General features: G+C 42.9%; 1 protein-coding gene across 3 annotated transcripts in view; it reads right to left on the bottom strand.

Moving 5' to 3' along the window:
* Positions 1 to 21,866, bottom strand: part of KHDRBS3 (KH RNA binding domain containing, signal transduction associated 3) — a 145,154-nt gene that overhangs the window by 74,769 nt on the left and 48,519 nt on the right. For all 3 annotated transcript variants that reach the window (XR_009760222.1, XM_061606987.1, XM_061606985.1), the window contains exon 2: positions 12,586 to 12,704. Coding sequence is in view for 2 of the 3 variants with exons in the window: in XM_061606987.1 (XP_061462971.1) it covers positions 12,586 to 12,704 (119 nt within the window). In the remaining variant the exon portion in view is untranslated. The remainder of the gene's footprint in view (positions 1 to 12,585; positions 12,705 to 21,866) is intronic.

The raw sequence follows: 21,866 nt of genomic DNA, 5'->3' as shown, positions 1-21,866 counted from the left end.
TATGATTGTACATTTTTTTGCAGTAACCCACCCTGGGCCCTTAAGATGAACGACCGGTAAGCAAGATACGTATATAAATAAACCTCCAAGATCACAGCACTACAAGAGAGACAGAAAAAAGCAACAAAAACAGTCAGGTGGTTGGAACATCTTCCTTATAAAGGAAAAGGCAAAGCATTTGAAGGCTTTTAGGTTGGAAAAAATATGACTGATGGGGTAGCAAAATAAAGAAAAAATATTGTTTGGAGAGAGCAGATGGGAAAAACCCCTCTCATTTAATACTTGAACTCTGAATGAAATTGATCAGATGCATATTCAGATCAAAGGAAACGTTCTGTTTCATACCATGCATTGTTCATTATAGAATTCACTTCCACATATTATCATGACCACTACAGTAGGGCCGCGCTTTACAGCGCTTCGCTTTACAGCGTTCCGCTAATACAGTGGTTGTCAATTGCAGAAAGGCCTCGCTCCTACAGCGCTTGCTTGCTTGCTTGCTTATTTATTTATTAAATTTATTAGTCGCCCATCTGACTGGTTGTCCAGCCACTCTGGGCGACGTACAAGATAAAAAACAATACATTAAAACGTTAAAATTTAAAACCATAACAGTAAAAACCTAACCCACCCCAAAAGCCTGCCTGAAGAGCCAGGTCTTCAAGGCCCGGTGGAAGCTCATCATAGAAGGGGCATTGTTCCGCTTTTACAGCGTTTTTTGGTCGTCGGGCACCATTTTGGTCAATGTTAGTCAATGCATTCCACTTTACAGCTGTTTCCGCTTTACAGCGGGGGTCCAGAACGTAACCCGCTGTATGAATGGGGCCCTACTGTACTTTAAATAGCTTTGACAGGGATTTGACAAATTCATGGAGGACAAAGAATAGCAAATCACCAATCCATTAGCCATAATAAATGAATTAATGTCCACGTTCAGAGTACCAGGCATACTGTAGGCCTTTTCAATAGTGGCCCCCACCCTGTGGAATTCTCTCCCAAATGATCTCCGCCATGCCCCTTCTATGATGAGCTTCCGCCGGGCCTTGAAGACCTGGCTCTTCAGGCAGGCTTTTGGGATGGGTTAGGTTTTTATTGTTAGGTTTTTAAATTTTAATGTTTAGTGTATTGTTTTTATCTTGTACGTCGCCCAGATTGGCTGGACAACCAGCCAGATGGGCGACTAATAAATTTAATAAATAATAATAATAAGGGCTATTGCTTTCGTGCCCTATTCAGAAAAACAGAATGCTAGAATCAGTTGAATCCAGAGGTCTTCCAATAGAGAAAAACTACGGAAGATGGATAGGAGGTCACCTTGCTCCCATCTTCTTAAGGGACTCATATTGAGTATCCATCAGTGCACTGACTTGGAAGTCACTCATGTATGAAGAAGCACACCCATGAGTATCTCTTCTTAAGATTCCATTATATGGTGAATACCAGTTGCCAGAAAGTAGGAACAAACTATAAGAAAGGTTCACCGTATGATATTAAATGAGATAAAAACTGCATGACTTTTACTTTGTCAAAAAATGAGCAAGGGATCTGGCTCTTACTCTGCTTGTCGTATAAACCTAAACCAGTTTTAAGCGCATGCAAGGATGATGCAGATTATACAGCCACAAGAGTGGCTGTATACTATAGCCAGCGTGGATTTTTCGCATTCCGCAATGTTAAATTGAAAATACCACCCATGCCATTCCGATCCTTCCCATAAGCTCATTTGAAAACAAAACCTCACAAAATTTATAGTCCTGAACTCAGAAACACTTGCTTAACAACCCTGTCAATTTTCATGGCGATAAACAAAACAGTAAGAAAGAATCGAGAGTTCAAAGTCTAGAGGGAAAAAAACCCAGACCCCTTTTGGACTTTTTTCTGAGAGTTCTCATAATCTGTTGAAATTCATTACTAATCAGCCATGTTCACAGAGTGCCTGTAATCCTGCTAATGACCTTGCCCCATACTCTGACCTTCATCTTCTGCAGTTTAAAAGTTAAAAAAATGCCTGGCTGATTTTAAATTAATTTAATAAATTCTGCATTGAACTGAATGATAATGTCAGGCATGTTCAATAAGAACCCAACTGTCAGTGTTCTAAAAGCCAGACTCCCAGCTGATTGGCTTGACTAATCAGTCGGCCACACCCACACCAGACTGATTTCACGTGAGACAGTCATGGCTTCCCTCAGAGAATCCTGGGAAGTGTAGTTTGTTAAGGGTGCTGAGAGGAGACTCCTATTCCCCTGACAGAGCTCCAGTGGCAAGACTGGTTTAACAGTCAGCTGCTCTGATTGAGGGTCTATGAGGGGAACAGGGCATCTCCTAGCAACTCCCAGCACCCTTCACTAACTACACTTCCCAGGATTCTTTGAGAGAAACCATGACTGTCCAAAGTGAAATAAAGGTCTGGTGTGGATGTGGCCTGGGAAAGCTTTGGTTTAAATTTGGGTGGGAGGCTATATGTGCCTGCTGTAGAATAAAAAGGTGGGGGAAACGCTGAAAAACAGTGATACTGTTCACAGTGTTTTCCTTTTGGAAAGGAAAGGGCCTTCCCCTCTGCCTAGTGCCCACCTGTCCAATCTCTTCCTCCCCTCCCTGCCCCTCCCCCAGATCAGTGTTGGACTACGAACAGGGAGACCAGGGTTTGAATCCTCACACAGCCATGAAGCTGTCAAAACCACCTCTGAATACCGTTTACCATGAAAACCCTATTCATAGGGTCATCGTAAATCGGGATCGACTTAAAGGCAGTCCATTTCCATTTTCAAACATGATTGCACAGAAATAAATCCCACAACTCAAAAAGTATTCAACTGATCAAACCCACCCTCCCTTCTCCTCCTTCCTATCCCCTCCCCCTTGCCCCCCGTCCTTCTCCTCCCCTCCCCCTCCTTCCTACTCCCATCCCCTCCTCCTCCCTCGCCATCCCTGTAGTCAGTTTCACCTATCCTAAGCATGATTGCAGGGGAGCAAATCCCACTGAACTCAATAAGCATGCAAATGATCAATCCATTCTTGGCAAGCTTGCACAGAATCCCATTTCTTACCTCCCGGATTAAAAAGCAGAGAAATTCACTAACAGGGAAAAAAACCTTGTGGTTTAAGAATGTACGTATAGTCCACAGGTATTTCTGTCAAACTTTAAAAAGCAGGGAAATTGGGCAGCTATAGTGAATGCACCAGGGGAGCAGGAGACCTGACCTCCTGTCTGAGATATTGGAGTGCCCTACAAATTGGTCAAAATGCAAACACAATTTGGGTTGGTCTTTCACAGTCCAATCCACTTCCTGTGTAGCTTGGAAGAATTTGGTAACATGTGCCTCTGAGCATATGGTGAGTGGAGGCAACACCTGCAATCAGCCCAAATAACAGAAACAAGACATGTGCTGTGCTGATCTTGTTTTAGCAGGGAAGAAGCAACATTATTAAGACAGTTGATATAGTTCAGATGGTCACTTTAAATATGTCTGATTTCCTTTGCAATTTCAATGAAGTTTCCTATATGAAATCATTTTCTTTTGCTTCTATTTCTATGAATATGTGAAGTACAGCAACACTTTGCAAAATTTACACTAAAAAAGTCCAAAAATAATTGTGGAATAATTAGTCTCCAGTGAACATCAGGAGTGTCTCTTTTTTTTTTTTTTTTTTTCAATAATTTTTATTCAGATTTTCATAAAACATACAAGACAAAATCATAAAACATTCAAAGACAAAAAACAAAATCAAAAATAGTTAAACAAAAAGAAAAAAAGAAAAAAAAAACAAAAATAAAAAATAAAGAGTAAAATATTGACTTCCCATTTGTCAAAGATCAAATCAGTTATAAGTCTATAATATATAACAATCCTGTCTCTTAAGTCATATTATAAAATCACTTTCCTCCAGTAGTTATCTTACTTAATCATCAAATCTCATAAACATTACTTTATTCTTTCCACAAAAAGTCAAAGAGAGGTTTCAATTCTTTAAGAAATATATCTATCAATTTTTTTTTCCAGATAAGCATATCGATTAATCCATCTCATTACTAATTATGATAATCTTATTGTCATAACCATAGTCAAAATAAACATTTCAATTAATCCATCACATCAGAATCTGTTAGGTTCAATAATTTCAGTAGCCATTGTTCTATTATCTCTATTAGTTCCATTTTCCATCTTCCATCTTCAGTAGTCTTGTTAAGTCCAGTAATTTCAATATCCAATCTTCCATTATCAGTATTCCATAATAATCTTGCTGTCAAAGCCATAGTCATATAGTAAGAGTCTGATGGGGATTACCTCTATCCCAAATATTTTCTTGCCATCCATTCTGAATAGGTTGCTGAAATACTGCTGTAAAATCATATCTCTGTTCTTTTTTTCAAAATACACTGGGTCATCTCTTAAAAGTTTTTCCATTGTCACATGGCTGCAGTTAATTCCATAGATTTTCTCTATATTGGGCTCCATCACATCATTCCAGTCCAGAAGATTATCCATGCCATTGATAACTTTATCTCTAGAATCTTCATTCATTTCTTCAGAGATAACATTGAGTTCCAAACAATAGATTTTATTTCTAAAGTCCATAGACTCCAAATCTTGTTCCTGTTCCACGTTGGTTCCAATCTCCGGGATCTCCTCTCTCACAGGGACCCCTATTCCAGTCTCCAGGGTCACCTCTCTCACAGGGACCCCTGTTCCAATCTCCGGGGTCTCCTCTCTCACAGGGACCCCTTCCAGGGTCACCTCTCTCACAGGGACCCTTATATCTTTAATCTCCTGCTTCATTTTACTCAATTCAATTTTCATTATCTCAATCTCATCCATTATTTTCTGAAACATAGTTATTTCCAGATTTTCAGCCACTTTCTTAATTGCCATTTTAAAAGAAAAATATAGGAAAACCACTTCTTATTTCAGCAACAATTGGGTTAATACTCCAAACTTGGTGACATCACAGTATAAACAGAGCAGACAGCCTTATCTCTCCAATAGTTAAGTAAACAAAATGCAGTTCCCAGGATCGAAACAATTAATGGCAATCGTCAAGAAACAGATTCGTCAAAATAAAATAGACCAAAAAGAGAGTAGTCTCAAAACAGTATAATATTTTTCAAAATAAAAATCTGGAATAGAAATCCCTCTTCTGTGTATATCTTTAGAATGCAAATCCAGGACAGCTTTTTGCAACAAAAACAGAGATAAGCTATTAATTAGTGCGTAGCAGAGAGAAGTTATGGCTCCCCAGTGAGATGTCAAAAACTGATCAATCTGGCAAATCTCTTTTAAACAGCAACAATTTAAGTCAAGTAAAAGAAAAATATAGAAAGAAGGGTGCTTGCCTGTTAGTGCGTTCTCTCTTAGAAGATAAGATGAACGTTCGCTTTAACAGATAGAGCTTGCTGTTGAAAATCCGTCCCACCTTCGTCGGCTGGACCTCGTCCCATAAATTAATGAGATCTGGTCGTCCCAACAAAAATAGGCTTTGAGGTTAATCTCTTCGTTTCTCCCTACCCGGGAGAAGTTTAATCAGTCAAAAAAAAAAGAAAAAACTGACTGATATATCTGAATAAGCTTCTTTTGAGGCAGGAGCCCGTCTCAAAAGCAGGCACAGGCTAAGTCACCCTTCCCGGAAGTCCAACATCAGGAGTGTCTCAATTTGCACAAGATAAAACAATGGGAGGTGAAATATATTCTAGCAAAATTCTAGGTGTGCTCTGTTTTTAATTGATTGTGCCTTAAATGAAGTGGGTTAAACATAGCAGCCCGACAACATGCATCTTGGGCAGGCTAAGTTTGTTTTTTCCAACAGCTAGAGTCATTCCTGAAGTAGCAACATATTGTAATAAGTCTGATTTTACATCAAACTGCAGTTTCAGATTCAACTGTCAATGTGCCCAAAATAGAAACAGAACATAATTTGCAATTTGAAACACAAAAGTCTTCACCATCATATGACATTGACCAATAAAAAGGCTTTGAAATTAATAAAAATAAATTTGACACAGGTTTCTAGGGGGAATAATGAGATAAATAAAATTTTCTAGATCAGATTCTCTGTAGAAACAATAGTAACACAGGAATGAAGCAAAGTAAGAAGAACGCCAACAAACATACAAAAATTTAATTCTCCATCTTTGGAGATGACAGGTATTGCCTCCACTCACCATATGCTCAGATGCACATGTTACCAAATTCTTCCAAGCTACACAGGAAGTGGATTGGACTGTGAAAGACCAACCCAAATTGTGTTTGCATTTTGACAAATTTGTAGGGCAGTCAGGTCTCCTGCTCCCTTGGTGCATTCACTATAGCTGCCCAATTTCCCCGCTTTTTAAAGTTTGACAGGAATATCTGTGGTCTATAGGTACATTCTTAAACCGCAAGGTTTTTTTGCCTATAAGTGAATGTAATACTAGTTTAGCTATTAAATGTTCAGGAGCAGGTTTCAGGATTGTGTGCTCCTTCTGTTAACTCATATATGCTTACACACAAAATCCTCCTCCCCCTGCTTAATCCCAGGTCAGTACTGCATGTGTTCTGCGCTAACCCAACACCGAAGCCACTCAATACAAGTTTTTGGTTATTTTAGTTTTGCCATTAACTCCTGGTTAATGCAGTTAGAAGCACAACTGACCCAGGGTAAAACTGAAGGAGGAACTTAGGGTTGCAAATCACTCCTGCATTACACTCAGTTTCCTCCTCCGTTCTAGCAAGCAGAAGCAAACAAACAACAATCCTTGGCTTATTGTTACATCTGATCAACTCTGAACTAGGGACCATGGTTTGTTTCGGTCAAACAAACCACAGCTGGTAAGCCAAGAACAAACCTTGACTTCAAGTCATGGTTTGTTTGGAGTGAAACAAACCATGGTCCCTGGTCTGAATGCAACACCAATCCAAGGACTGTGGTTTGTGTGCTCCTGTTTGCTCACAGTGATGAGGGAACAATCTGTATGATCACAATAAACCGTTATCTATGCCTTACCGTGACACGCAAACACACCCAGCAAATGAGCAGGAATGACACAATCCAATAGTCTACTCCTTATAACTCTAGTTAACAGCCACACTAGCATTTCATCTGCACAGGCCCTTACTTGTTTTGGCCTCTCCACAGAATTTTAGGGGAGCCAACATTTCAACAACATTAGCAAGCTCTATTTCCAGGATTCTTAAAGTAATGACAAACTCAGCCAGGATGGCTGTTGTTGACTTTTATTTTTGATAGATGTAGCCTCACACTGAAAGAAAAAGACTCCAGACATCAGTAATACCTTGTTGACAATACCCTCATTTTATTAGAAAACAATCGTAGCTTAAAATGGTGCTCCATAGTTAACTTATATAAAGATCTGCTTTTTAGTTTAATGGAACAGCGGTCAATGTATTTCAAACCCTGTCATGATTTAATGATTACATGGCTTCTTTTGCAGTAATAGAGTAGTCTGAAATACACAGCCAGGTATGCTATTAAGGGAAAGCAATATAAATAAATCTTCAATGCATTCCTAAATGAGGAATTATTTATTTACAGTAAACCATGCAAGAAATCTATTTCACAATGTCAAGTAGCTACTTTAAGATATAAATCTGAAGACAGAACATTCATACAGACCCAAAATATCAATTAGGAAATATTAAACTATAGCTCTATTACTGATGTAAGCAATTTGGAAAGCCAAGATTTTTCCTTTTTTGAAGATACACAGCAATAATGATGCTGCTCTTTGCAGTCTTCCCACAGAACCGCAGCACTGTGAATAGTGTTTACAATCTAGGATATAGATTTCAATGCATAATTAATTGCAGTTGTTGAACTTGCATTCCCTTTGATATCAATAAAGATATCCTGTTCACTTCGCTCACTTAATTCTTGGTACTAGGAGGCATAAGATGCTAGAGAACCTCTTCCTCACAGAATCAAAGAGGAGAGCCATAATACATTTACCCTGAAACAAAGAGCAAAGTTCAACAAGATTCTTAAAAAAAACTGAAACTAAGGGTACCTGAAATAGGTTTGTAGAGCTGTTCAATTACATGTTTTAAAATATGCGATGTAGTTATCAAGTACAAAGCTACGTAGTTATCAAGTACAAAGCTACACAAGGGTAACAACTCTCAGGGTGTAGCTGTACAGACCAATGTTCCCCAACCAGGTGCCCTGCAAATGGTTTAGACTAAAACTCCCGTAATATCTGATCATCTCTGATCATGCTGGCTGGGCCTAATGGGCGATAGAGTTCAAAACATCTGGAGCAGGCTGCCATAGACTTAAAACTGGTTTAAATTTGAGTTTTGAGAATCGCATTTCTGTGATGCTAGTTAAGGGCTTTTAACAGGTAATTCTATGCACCCTCACCAAACTGGACGTCCCAGGTTTCTTTAGAGAAAGCCCTCACAGTTAAAACCAGTATGCAATGGACAGATAACTTTTCAGCACAGATATTACACTTACTGTGCTGCTTCATTACTCAGTGCTAACTCTACTTCATTTATGACCAAGTTGTACAGCGAAAATCTCCAGCCCCAATATTCAACATATAACCCACATTTCTAGTATAAAAATGTGTTACAGATCCTTGGGACACCCTATTGCTTTGCTTTCCTCTATTGTGAAAACCATCCGTTTATTCCAGCTTCCTCAGAGCAAAACATAGAACACAGGAAGCTGTTTTGTACAGAGTCAGACCACTTGTTGACCTAGTTCAGTATTGGCTGTACCGACCGGCAGTGGCTCTCCAGAATTTCAGGCAGGAGTCTCTCCCAGGCCAATGTGGAGATGCCAGGGATTGAATCTGGGACCTTCTATATGCCAAGCAGATGCTCTGCCATTGAGCTATGTGACCCCTTGCCAAAGCGACAGAATTCACTTGAAAAAATTGAGAGAACCTGTAAGCTAACAGATAATTATTCCTGAATAATTCCTGAAGCAAGTGGAAAGTTTCAGGTTCCTTACTGCAAGAGACCTCTTGAGATATCTATTCCCCAATCCAGGGACAGGCTTTAGGTTCATACACTCCATCTCCCAGCCTTTTGCATAGTAAGGTTAGTACAAAGAAAACAAAGAGATTCTACTGCTATGCAGAAGATGGGATTTCATTTGATGCTGGGAAAAGACCATAGCCTGGTCCCAGTTTCTCAAGCCTGTTTAACACAAAGCCCCACGAGCCGGATCTGCAACAAAATACTGCAATGTGAAATGCTCCCATTCCCATCCCTTCCACTTCCTCCCACAACTATCAGTCAGCACTCTGTGCCCACTGCAGATGCTTATTTCTCTTGGGCTATTTTCCCCCACCCTTCATTTGGGCTTTTCCCCTCCATTTTGGATGTGAGATGCCACATTAGTGCCCAATCCCAGCTGTACTAAAATCTTGGATTTCTCCATTGATTTCTGTGAGACATTCTCACTCCCATCCCTGGGGACACTGGAGAAACAGCTTCTCAGTGTGGACCAAGAAGTGACCTGTCCAGACAGTGTCATGGTTCTCCAGCCAATTCATTCCATTCCCCCTCTGATCAAGTTGTCAGCTGTTTTCCCTTCAGTCAACATTTCATACCATAGGGTCTTCATTGGGCTGCTCCTTCCCACCGCCTGTTTTCCATCCTAAAATTTTTATAAAGCTTTACAAGCTTCATGGTGACCCTTGCTGATACTTTCCTCTTGTGTGTAGATGGTGTAGATTTGTTTACAATTGAGCAAGCACAGGAAGACGTGAACTGGAAATAGAAGGAATAATGAAGAAGATCCCAACAGACCCGGAATCCTTCATGTGAGCCAAATCAGTTTTAAGTTACACTGCCACTATGACTGCCCAACAGGGTTGTCTGGACATTTTCTTCGCCCTGGTGCTGATGCTCTGCAGATGCCATGCAACCACCAGCTCAGAGATGGGCTGCCATAATCACACAAATCAGTCACTGTTAGTAGGGGCTCTCTAAGAAATTGGTTAAGAAGCAGAAAGCAGAGAGTAGGAATAAACGGACAGTTCTCCCAATGGAGGGCTGTAGAAAGTGGAGTCCCTCAAGGATCGGTATTGGGACCTGTACTTTTCAACTAGTTCATTAATGACCTAGAATTAGGAGTGAGCAGTGAAGTGGCCAAGTTTGCTGATGACACTAAATTGTTCAGGGTTGTTAAAACAAAAAGGGATTGCGAAGAGCTCCAAAAAGACCTCTCCAAACTGAGTGAATGGGCAGAAAAATGGCAAATGCAATTCAATATAAACAAGTGTAAAATTATGCATATTGGAGCAAAAAATCTTAATTTCACATATACGCTCATGGGGTCTGAACTGGCGGTGACCGACCAGGAGAGAGACCTCGGGGTTGTAGTGGACAGCACGATGAAAATGTCGACCCAGTGTGCGGCAGCTGTGAAAAAGGCAAATTCCATGCTAGCGATAATTAGGAAAGGTATTGAAAATAAAACAGCCAATATCATAATGCCGTTGTATAAATCTATGGTGCAGCCGCATTTGGAATACTGTGTACAGTTCTGGTCACCTCATCTCAAAAAGGATATGATAGAGTTGGAAAAGGTTCAGAAGAGGGCAACCAGAATGATCAAGGGGATGGAGGGACTCCCTTACGAGGAAAGGTTGCAGCATTTGGGGCTTTTTAGTTTAGAGAAAAGGCGGGTCAGAGGAGACATGATAGAAGTGTATAAAATTATGCATGGCATTGAGAAAGTGGATAGAGAAAAGTTCTTCTCCCTCTCTCATAATACTAGAACTCGTGGACATTCAAAGAAGCTGAATGTTGGAAGATTCAGGACAGACAAAAGGAAGTACTTCTTTACTCAGCGCATAGTTAAACTATGGAATTTGCTCCCACAAGATGCAGTAATGGCCACCAGCTTGGACGGCTTTAAAAGAAGATTAGACAAATTCATGGAGGACAGGGCTATCAATGGCTACTAGCCATGATGGCTGTGCTCTGCCACCCTAGTCAGAGGCAGCATGCTTCTGAAAACCAGTTGCCGGAAGCCTCAGGAGGGGAGAGTGTTCTTGCACTCGGGTCCTGCTTGCGGGCTTCCCCCAGGCACCTGGTTGGCCACTGTGAGAACAGGATGCTGGACTAGATGGGCCACTGGCCTGATCCAGCAGGCTCTTCTTATGTTCTTATGTTCTTATTAAGGCACTGGTTCAGACAACACCTCCATAAGATCCTGCAAATCTACTGACAGCACCATGTCCACCTGCAAGCAATCACAGGAGGTGCTGCCAAACCCCTGAACTAGATTTAACTATTACTGCCAATGATAATGGATCTAGAGAAAGCTTCCTTGGAGGTTTTCTGCTACACACTGATGCTCAGACCGCTTCAGCATGTATTTAAGAGCAGCATCAGAATTAATGACAATCGAAACTATCACTATTTTAATGTTATTTAATCTATAATAGTCAATTAATTCAACTACCATATTCGCTCACCTACACAAGTGAGTTTGCAAACAGTCTGGCACTAGAGCTGCCACAATGCTGATTTCCAAAACAGATCCACTGTCTACCAAAAACAGGGCTCAAAAGACTGCTGAAATTTCACTACATTTTTTGTACTTTAGAGAATGAGGTAGTAGTGAAAGAAACAAATCAAGGGTGCATTTGGGCATACAGGTTTACTTTAGCAAAATAATTTCATTCCGCCTTTGGCCTAATTTCATGCAGCCCTCAGGCTAATTTCATGAGGATGGAGAAGGAGAACAGGAGAGGAGGAAAATGACATTTAAAAAGCCAAAATGGATGGAATGAAGGAAGTGGAGTGGAGTGGAAACCCTTTGCAAGCAATCAGTTCATATCTACTCTTCTCTGAATGGAAAAGGGGTGGCTCAAACACTTCTGGCAGCAGGAGGCCTCCCAACAGATAACCACCAGGGGAATGCGGCCCTCAACATAAGAAGGTTCCCCACCCTTGGTTTAGATTCCAGAACAATAGCTAGTGAGTTGAATCTTAAGTTGCTAGTTTTTTATACAAGTAAAATAAAATTCATCCTTTCCTGATGCCTTTAAAAGAAACTTAGGATTCCTCCCATAGTACTGAGGGAGCTGTAAATGAACCTATGTATTTTGCCTGATGACAGACCTGGGTAATGACTGGGCTTTGTATTTGCAAAGACAGAGGAACAGCCAGCGTTTCCGAAGAGGCCTCAAGCAGCCTGGCACCTGAATTGCACTAAATACAGCCTTATTTGAATGTCTGCTGCTTCCTCTTTCATGCCAACACAGAGATAGTTTTGCCACCAGCCAAATAAATCAATAAGCTCTCCTTATCCTATTTTTCTCTTCCCCGCCTGTTGTTTTCTCTCTCTCTCTCTTTTCTCTCACCCCAATATTCTGAAGAAGTTGAAAGCCTGCACACATTTTGGTTGGCCAAATGAAAGAATTACCCTAATATGGATTTTTGATATTTTTTCCTCTTTTGGGCCAACGGGGCTGCTACTCCTGCTCATTTTTTTAAAAAAATGAACTGTTCATAGCACCAAGCAGAAGCAAAACTGGCAGTGGGGGTGATGATTCAGGAACAACAGAGAAGCAACTAAAATGTGCACTGGGGAAACATTCTTTATATTCAGAGTAAGTGAACTTACCTTGGGAAACTGTTTTACTGGAATTAATACTTTTTGTCCCAGTTTCATATTTTTGTTAATCACTACATCAATGTACTTTTCTTCTTCCTTGTCTTCACCTTTTTGAAATTTTTCGATTTCTGTAACAAGAAGTACAAAATCCGTTTTGGCATCAATTTTTCTAAATTGGTTTGAATATATCTTCGCATTTAAGGAACAGACCAATGATATTTCATCAGAGCGATTCTGAAAATCTTACAGAGGAGCTACCTTATTCCAGATTGAATTTTTTGTCCATCAAGCCCAGTACTCTCTACTTTGGCTGGCAGCAGCTCTTTAGGGTCTCAGGCAGACAGCATTTAACACCTGTTCCTGTTAACTCACAATGGCGTGGATGGAAAGCGGGACTTTCTGCATGCAAAGCGTGCACCCTGCCACTTCCACCTATGTTCACTGCCCTGGTTTAAGGAATGGAACACAAAACACAGCCTGTGAATCCCAGCTTTTACTGCAACTTAGGGTTGTTTGTCCCCACGATTACAAGTAGGTTTGAAAAATGTAATAGCCAAATATCCAAGGTTACCAAAAAAAGGAGAAACACACCTTCATCTAGTACGTTTCTTTGATGCTGCTCAACTTGCATAGTTTTCTATGTTTTTCAAAGACAGAAGTTTGGTAAGACAGTTTTGTCTCAGGACAGTTCTTAGTAAAAATAAATACAATGGGTTGGATCCAGACTGAATTGCACTAAGGTTCCATTGAAATCAATATAAAGTTATAATTAAGTCATGGCTAAGTACAACCAAGTCGGGATCCAACACAATATGCCTGTGTGCCATCAGTACCTAGCATGTGGAAAATAAGAAGGGCCCTGGAGGGCCTACTGCAGGCAATGGTAGCCTTCCCCATACCCCACCTTTTAACATTCACATTCTTAAAAATGGTTCACCACTGTAAAGAGAAACACTGGGCAAGGCGGCCACAGCTGCAATCTTTCTTACCACCATTGCCTCTGGGGAGTCTGGTCCCTATACACATTTTGGGGATAAGCACTTTTCTTTAGTGTTGGACAGAGAGTTCCAGGAGACTGAAGTTACCCCACTGCCCACTGTCATCAACCATACCCCTCTAGCTCCAATAACGGGGGGGGGGATAGGAAGGGGGCAGCGTGAGGGGATCTTTCTGAGGGCTTAGTCAAACCTGGCATTTCCCCTGCTAACTGTAGGATATCTTCCTCAAACGGGGGGGGGGAAGCCCATGGTGAGGAGAGTAAAAGCAATGGCAGGAAGAAATGCTGTATCTCTAAACACAGCAGAAGGAGATGAGTGGGAGGGAGCCAGCTAGTTGAGATAGGGAGAGTTTAACATCAGGCCCACCAAAGCCTTGCAGAAACAGCTGCCTCCAAGACACTGTGGGAGATATTTAATATCAGGACAAGCTCCTGCTGAGGCTGTATTCCATCTGCCTGAGCGGCTGCAGCTACCCAAGCCACTCCCCAAATCGCACACACACACCCCCGGTCCAAAAGTTTTCTTTGTTTGACTGTCTCTTAGTTTGATGTTCCCTACCACTAACCTATGTGTCTTGGCCAGGCACAGGGGGGATGGGATGGGGAATGCCATCCCTGTGGTGCTAGCGGGGCATACAATGGTGGGAGGAGGACTAGTTATATCAGAGCCCTTACCCCTGCTGCTTCACCTGCTGTTTCAGAGTTTGGGGATGCTGATCAGCTGACCTCCGGCTTTGTGGTGGTGCTTTTAAATGCCAGGTCTGCCAATAAAGCATGCATCATCCACAATTTGGTTGTGGATGAGAAGGCAGACAGCATGTTTAACTGAGATCTGGGCAGATGAGCTCAGTAGCCCAGTACTGGGCCATATAGACAGAACAGGGATGTTGTTAGTGTACAGTCCATTCTGCTGCACTACAGCCTCCCTAACAGAGCTGGGGGAGAAAATCTCAGATGTGGTGTTGCAGAACTCTTTCACAGTGGTGTTGGGAGACATCCTCTTTCAACAAGTCTTTTAAGTAGAAACCTTATCCCAGTCTGCGTCCCGGGCCCGGATGGCATCCACCCGAGAGTTCTCAAAGAACTCAAAGGTGAAATTGCTGATCTGCTAACTAAAATATGTAACTTGTCCCTTGGGTCCTCCTCCGTGCCTGAGGACTGGAAAGTGGCAAATGTAACGCCAATCTTCAAAAAGGGATCCAGAGGGGATCCCGGAAATTACAGGCCAGTTAGCTTAACTTCTGTCCCTGGAAAACTGGTAGAAAGTATGATTAAAGCTAGATTAACTAAGCACATAGAAGAACAAGCCTTGCTGAAGCAGAGCCAGCATGGCTTCTGCAAGGGAAAGTCCTGTCTCAGTAACCTATTAGAATTCTTTGAGAGTGTCAACAAGCATATAGATAGAGGTGATCCAGTGGACATAGAGTACTTAGACTTTCAAAAAGCGTTTGACAAGGTACCTCACCAAAGGCTTCTGAGGAAGCTTAGCAGTCATGGAATAAGAGGAGAGGTCCTCTTGTGGATAAGGAATTGGTTAAGAAGCAGAAAGCAGAGAGTAGGAATAAACGGACAGTTCTCCCAATGGAGGGCTGTAGAAAGTGGAGTCCCTCAAGGATCGGTATTGGGACCTATACTTTTCAACTTGTTCATTAATGACCTAGAATTAGGAGTGAGCAGTGAAGTGGCCAAGTTTGCTGATGATACTAAATTGTTCAGGGTTGTTAAAACAAAAAGGGATTGTGAAGAGCTCCAAAAAGACCTCTCCAAACTGACTGAATGGGCAGAAAAATGGCAAATGCAATTCAATATAAACAAGTGTAAAATTATGCATATTGGAGCAAAAAATCTGAATTTCAAATATACGCTCATGGGGTCTGAACTGGCGGTGACCGACCAGGAGAGAGACCTCGGGGTTGTAGTGGACAGCACGATGAAAATGTCGACCCAGTGTGCGGCAGCTGTGAAAAAGGCAAATTCCATGCTAGCGATAATTAGGAAAGGTATTGAAAATAAAACAGCCGATATCATCATGCCGTTGTATAAATCTATGGTGCGGCCGCATTTGGAATACTGTGTACAGTTCTGGTCGCCTCATCTCAAAAAGGATATTCTAGAGTTGGAAAAGGTTCAGAAGAGGGCAACCAGAATGATCAAGGGGATGGAGCGACTCCCTTACAAGGAAAGGTTGCAGCATTTGGGGCTTTTTAGTTTAGAGAAAAGGCGGGTCAGAGGAGACATGATAGAAGTGTATAAAATTATACATGGCATTGAGAAAGTGGATAGAGAAAAGTTCTTCTCCCTCTCTCATAATACTAGAACTCGTGGACATTCAAAGAAGCTGAATGTTGGAAGATTCAGGACAGACAAAAGGAAGTACTTCTTTACTCAGCGCATAGTTACACTATGGAATTTGCTCCCACAAGATGCAGTAATGGCCACCAGCTTGGACGGCTTTAAAAGAAGATTAGACAAATTCATGGAGGACAGGGCTATCAATGGCTACTAGCCATGATGGCTGTGCTCTGCCACCCTAGTCAGAGGCAGCATGCTTCTGAAAACCAGTTGCCGGAAGCCTCAGGAGGGGAGAGTGTTCTTGCACTCGGGTCCTGCTTGCGGGCTTCCCCCAGGCACCTGGTTGGCCACTGTGAGAACAGGATGCTGGACTAGATGGGCCACTGGCCTGATCCAGCAGGCTCTTCTTATGTCTTGCCTGTTTTAGATGTTTTTAAAGCTTTTTTAAAAGATGTTTTGTTTTAATACAGGAATACCCCGCTATATGGACCTTCACTTAATGTACACTCGCTTTTACGGACATACTCCATACTCCACCATGTCCCCATTTACGTACGTTTGCTTCACACTTACGGACACTTAACGGTGTGTGGGGGTGGAAACAGATGCGATCGCACCACCACAAATCAGCTGGGAGGCATGATCGCGATCAGCTGAGAGGCGCGGCAGCACAGCAGCAAAGGCCTTAGCGCGGGGCTTTGAGGCTCTGCATGAAGGAGAGGTAAAACATATTTTAAAAGGTAGTGCTTCACTTTAAGGACATTTTTGGTTTACGTACTCGCTCTGGTCCCATTGAGTACATTAATGCAAGGTATTCCTGTATGTTTTTAAAGGAGTTTTGTTTTAATATGCTTTAAAGTCTCTTGTTTTTAATATGTTTCAGAGTGTTTTTAGTGTTTATGTTTGCTGCCCTGGGCTCTTTTAAGAGGAAGGGCAGGATATAAACTTAATAAATAAATAAAAAATAATAAATATCCACACTAAGGCTGCCTCAAACAGGTCAGCTGGGGACTTCATGACCTATGTGATAACCATGGGGCTGTCTTAGTACATCAATGGCCCCACATATGTGGCTGGGCATACCCTCCACCTGGTCTTTGTCACAGAGTGGATTGGTAATAGTCAATTGGGGGACTTGCTGAGAGTCTGTTGTCATGGACGGACCATTCCCTGGTAAGGTTTGGGTTGAATGTAGCTACTTCACTGTGCAAGGGTGGGGGATCCATTGAGATGGTCTACCCCGAGACTTATGGCTGGCGCTCCTACTGAGGCTCTTGTCTCACTGTGGAATGGTGACATGAGTAGAGACATTGATACAACCATTCTTGAGTGCCCTCGCCATCACTGTGGAGCATGCAAGTCACCTTGGTAGTCCAGTGATCTGTGTGTGATAAAACAGGAGGCTCAGTGGCTGGAGTGCAGGTGGCATAAATCTTAGTCTAACCTGACTGAACATGGGCAAAGTTGCACCATCATGCTTACTAAGTGGCAGTGGTGGCGGCGAAAAAAGCTTAACGCTCTGCTACAACTGTGTCTGCAAGTAGCCACTAGGCAGAGCTTTTCTGAGTGATGAATGGGCTTGTCATCTGGCCAAGTTGCTGATAACCCTGGAAGCCTGTTGTGACAACTTTGTGAGATACTTTAGGGACAAAATCACTCGAATGTGGACAGAGGTGGATACCACAGTAAGAACAAGTCCAATGGGAGACTTCTAGAGCACTGTCTGTTCCATCTATACTGGATCAGGTACTATTATTGCGCCTGAGGATGTGGACAAGCTGCTTGAAGAATTGTGATTGACCATCTGCTCCCTTGCCCCTTGCCCATCTTGGCTTCTTAGAGCTGGCCGTAAGAGATTGACTGGGTGGGTCCAGGGAATGATTAATGCTTCACTAGAGAAGGGGAAGGTACCATCTGCCTTGAAGGAGGTGGTGGTGAATCTCCTCCTTAATAGTACCTCCCTGGTCCCAGAAGTGTTAAGCAATTATCACCCAATGGGAAATATCTCATTCTGGGGCAAGCTGCTCAAGAAGGTGCTAGTAGTCTACCTTCAAGCATGCTTGGAGAAAACTGATTACTTGGATCCATTCCAGTCTGCCTTCAGGTCTGGTGATGGCACTTAACTGCCTTGGTCACCCTGGTTGATGGCGTCTGTCTGGCAACAGATAGAGGGAAATGCAACCCTGCTTGTTCTCCTTGATCTCTCAGCAGCTTTTCTGACCATGGCGTCTTTCTGGAGCGTCTCAGGGAAGTGGGAGTTGGGGGTACTGTGCTTTAGTGGTTCCGTTCATATCTCCAGAGCCACTTCCAAAAATTAGTTAGGAGAGGCTATGGTACAGCATCATGAGATTTATCCTCTGGTGTTCCACAAGGTTCTATCTTGTCCCTCGTGCTATCTAACATCTACTTGAAGCCACTAGGAGCTGTCAGATTTAGAGTAAGGTGCCGTAAGTATGCAGATGACACCCCGTTCTACCTCTCTATTCCATCTGAGTTGGGAGAGGCAGTTAAGGTGTTAGACTGGTGCTTCAAGGCAGTGATGGGCTGGATATGGGTCAATAAACTGGGACTGAATCCTTAACAAGCCAGAGGTGTCATGTGACCAGAGTGCTCAGGGCCAGGAGGTAGGAAGACGGCCTGTTCTGGATGGGACTGCACTCCCTTGGAAAGAGCAGGTCCACAGTTTGGGGTTACTTCTGGATCTAACATTGTCACCGGAAGCTCAAGTGGCCCCAGTGGCTAAGGAGTGCCTTTTTCCAGCTTCGAGTCCTTTGATGACTCAGCTACGGTATTCCACGTCTAGGAATTTCCCAACTGATTACTGCAGTTTGCTTAGCCCTTGATGATGTTTTGCAAACTCCAGCTGCTCCAAAGTGCAGCAGTCAGATCAGAACTCATATAACCCGTTTTAAAACTGCATTAGTTGTCAGTTTGTTTCCAAATCTAACTCAAGGTGTTCATGTTAGTATTGATAGCCATGAACAACTTAGGTCCCAAATATCTGAAAGACCGCCTCCTTCCCTATAGACCCTTTTGGGTGTTGAGATCAGCAGAGGGGGCTTTTTTGGTAGTTTTGCCACCCTCAGAAGCTGGGGGGGGTGGTCTGAGAGAGGGCATTCTCTGTGACAGTCCCTAAGTTGTGGAACTAAGTTGTGGAAGCCAGCAGCGGTGTGGGGGCTTTCCAGTGTTTTGCACAGCCTGCAGCATGTACGACTATCTGCCTGTTGGACAGAAGTCGTGGGTGTGCTCTCGGTGCAATGAGCTCCTGGCTCTCCGGGAACGTCTTCATTTCCTTGAGGCCAAGGTGGCAGACCTGGAAAAGTGGAGAGAGGCAGAGAGGTGTGTGGAGGAGGCCTTCAGGGACGTTATAGCTGTGTCCCACTCCAACGATGATAGCTCTCCTGCTATCATGGAGAACGATGGTCTCGGGGAAGGAGAGCATCCAGCTGAGGGAGAGGGAAACGATGCCTTAGAAGAGACCCATTCCTTGGGGGATGAGCAGCTATCCTCTCGTGCCGAGGATATATCTCCAGGGGGTGGAGGAATCCTTGTAGTGGGTGATTCAATCATTAGGAACATAGACAGTGGGGTGTGTGATGGGCGTGTAGACCGCAAGGTGTTTTGCCTGCCTGGTGCGAAGGTTGCGGATATCGCCCGTCGTTTAGATAGTTTGGTAGACAGTGCTGGGAAGGAGTCAGTGGTCGTGGTGCACGTTGGCACCAACGACATGGGGAAATGCAGCCGTGAGGTCCTGGAAGCAAAATTTAGGTTGCTAGGTAGGATGCTGAAAGCCAGGACCTCCAAGGTGGCTTTCTCTGAAATGCTACCGGTTCCACACGCAGGACCAGCCAGACAGGCCCAGCTTTGCAGTCTCAATGCATGGATGAGGCGATGGTGTCAGGTGGAAGGGTTTAGATTTGTTAGGCACTGGGGAACATTTTGTGACAACCCGGGCCTGTACAAAAGGGACGGGCTCCACTTGAACCAGAATGGAACCAGACTGCTGGCACTTAAAATTAAAAAGGTAGCAGAGCAGCTTTTAAACTGACTGAGGGGGGAAACCCGACAGGAGCTGAGAAAGGTCCGGTTCGGAATAAAAACCAAAGAAATGATGAAATTTTAAAAGGGGTAGGCCTAGAAGTAGACAATGTGAGAGCAGGGGCACAGGATATAAATTCAGAAGAGCAAAATTACCACAGGCCAAACCGCAAGTGCCAAAGACACTGGAAGAGAGACACTGCTTACAAGTGCCTGTACGCTAATGCTAGGAGCCTCCGAACCAAGATGGAAGAACTGGAGTGCTTGGTCTTAGAGGAGAGCATTGATATAGTGAGCATAACAGAGACCTGGGGGAATGGAGAAAACCAGTGGGATACGGTTATCCCTGGATATAAACTATATCGGAAGGACAGGGAAGGACGTATTGGTGGCGGAGTCGCTCTATACGTGAAAGAAGGCACTGAATCCAGCAAGCTCGAAACCCCAAAAGAGGCAGACTCCTCCACAGAATCGTTGTGGGTGGTGATACCATGCCCCAGGAGGGACTTAATACTAGGAACAATCTATCGTCCCCCTGATCAAAATGCTCAGGGAGACCTGGAGATGAGATATGAAATTGAGGAAGCATCCAAACTAGGAAATGTGGTAGTAATGGGTGACTTCAACTACCCGGACATAGACTGGCCGCATATGTGTTCCAGTCATAACAAAGAAGCAAAGTTTCTAGATATTCTAAATGACTATTCCCTAGATCAGTTGGTCATGGAACCGACCAGAGGGACGGCAACCCTGGACTTAATCCTCAGTGCGGACCGGGACCTGGTGCAAGATGTAAGTGTTGTTGAACCGATTGGGAGCAGTGACCACAGTGCTATTAAATTAAACATACACGTAAATGGCCAATTGCCAAGAAAATCCAACACGGTCACATTTGACTTCAAAAGAGGAAACTTCACAAAAATGAGGGGATTGGTAAAAAGAAAGCTAAAAAACAAAGTCCAGAGGGTCACATCACTCGAAAATGCTTGGAAGTTGTTTAAAAACACTATATTAGAAGCTCAACTGGAGTGCATACCACAGATCAGAAAAGGTACCGCCAGGGCCAAGAAGATGCCAGCATGGTTAACGAGCAAAGTCAAGGAAGCTCTTAGAGGCAAAAAGTCTTCCTTCAGAAAATGGAAGTCTTGTCCAAATGAAGAAAATAAAAAAGAACACAAACTCTGGCAAAAGAAATGCAAGAAGACAATAAGGGATGCTAAAAAAGAATTTGAGGAGCACATTGCTAAGAACATAAAAACCAACAAAAAATTCTATAAATACATTTGAAGCAGGAGACCATCTAGGGAGGCGATTGGACCCTTGGATGATAAGGGAGTCAAAGGTGTACTAAAGAACGATAAGGAGATTGCAGAGAAGCTAAATGAATTCTTTGCATCTGTCTTCACAGTGGAAGATATAAGGCAGATCCCTGAACCTGAACTAACATTTGCAGGAAGGGATTCTGAGGAACTGAGACAAATAGTGGTAACGAGAGAGGAAGTTCTAGGCTTAATGGCCAATATAAAAACTGACAAATCACCGGGCCCGGATGGCATCCACCCGAGAGTTCTCAAAGAACTCAAAGGTGAAATTGCTGATCTGCTAACTAAAATATGTAACTTGTCCCTTGGGTCCTCCTCCGTGCCTGAGGACTGGAAAGTGGCAAATGTAACGCCAATCTTCAAAAAGGGATCCAGAGGGGATCCCGGAAATTACAGGCCAGTTAGCTTAACTTCTGTCCCTGGAAAACTGGTAGAAAGTATGATTAAAGCTAGATTAACTAAGCACATAGAAGAACAAGCCTTGCTGAAGCAGAGCCAGCATGGCTTCTGCAAGGGAAAGTCCTGTCTCAGTAACCTATTAGAATTCTTTGAGAGTGTCAACAAGCATATAGATAGAGGTGATCCAGTGGACATAGTGTACTTAGACTTTCAAAAAGCGTTTGACAAGGTACCTCACCAAA

Source organism: Rhineura floridana, chromosome 1 (genome assembly GCF_030035675.1).
Source record: "Rhineura floridana isolate rRhiFlo1 chromosome 1, rRhiFlo1.hap2, whole genome shotgun sequence".
Lineage (NCBI taxonomy): Eukaryota > Metazoa > Chordata > Lepidosauria > Squamata > Rhineuridae > Rhineura > Rhineura floridana.
Note: the sequence above shows the minus strand (reverse complement) of the source record. Positions and strands in the feature narration are given on the sequence as shown.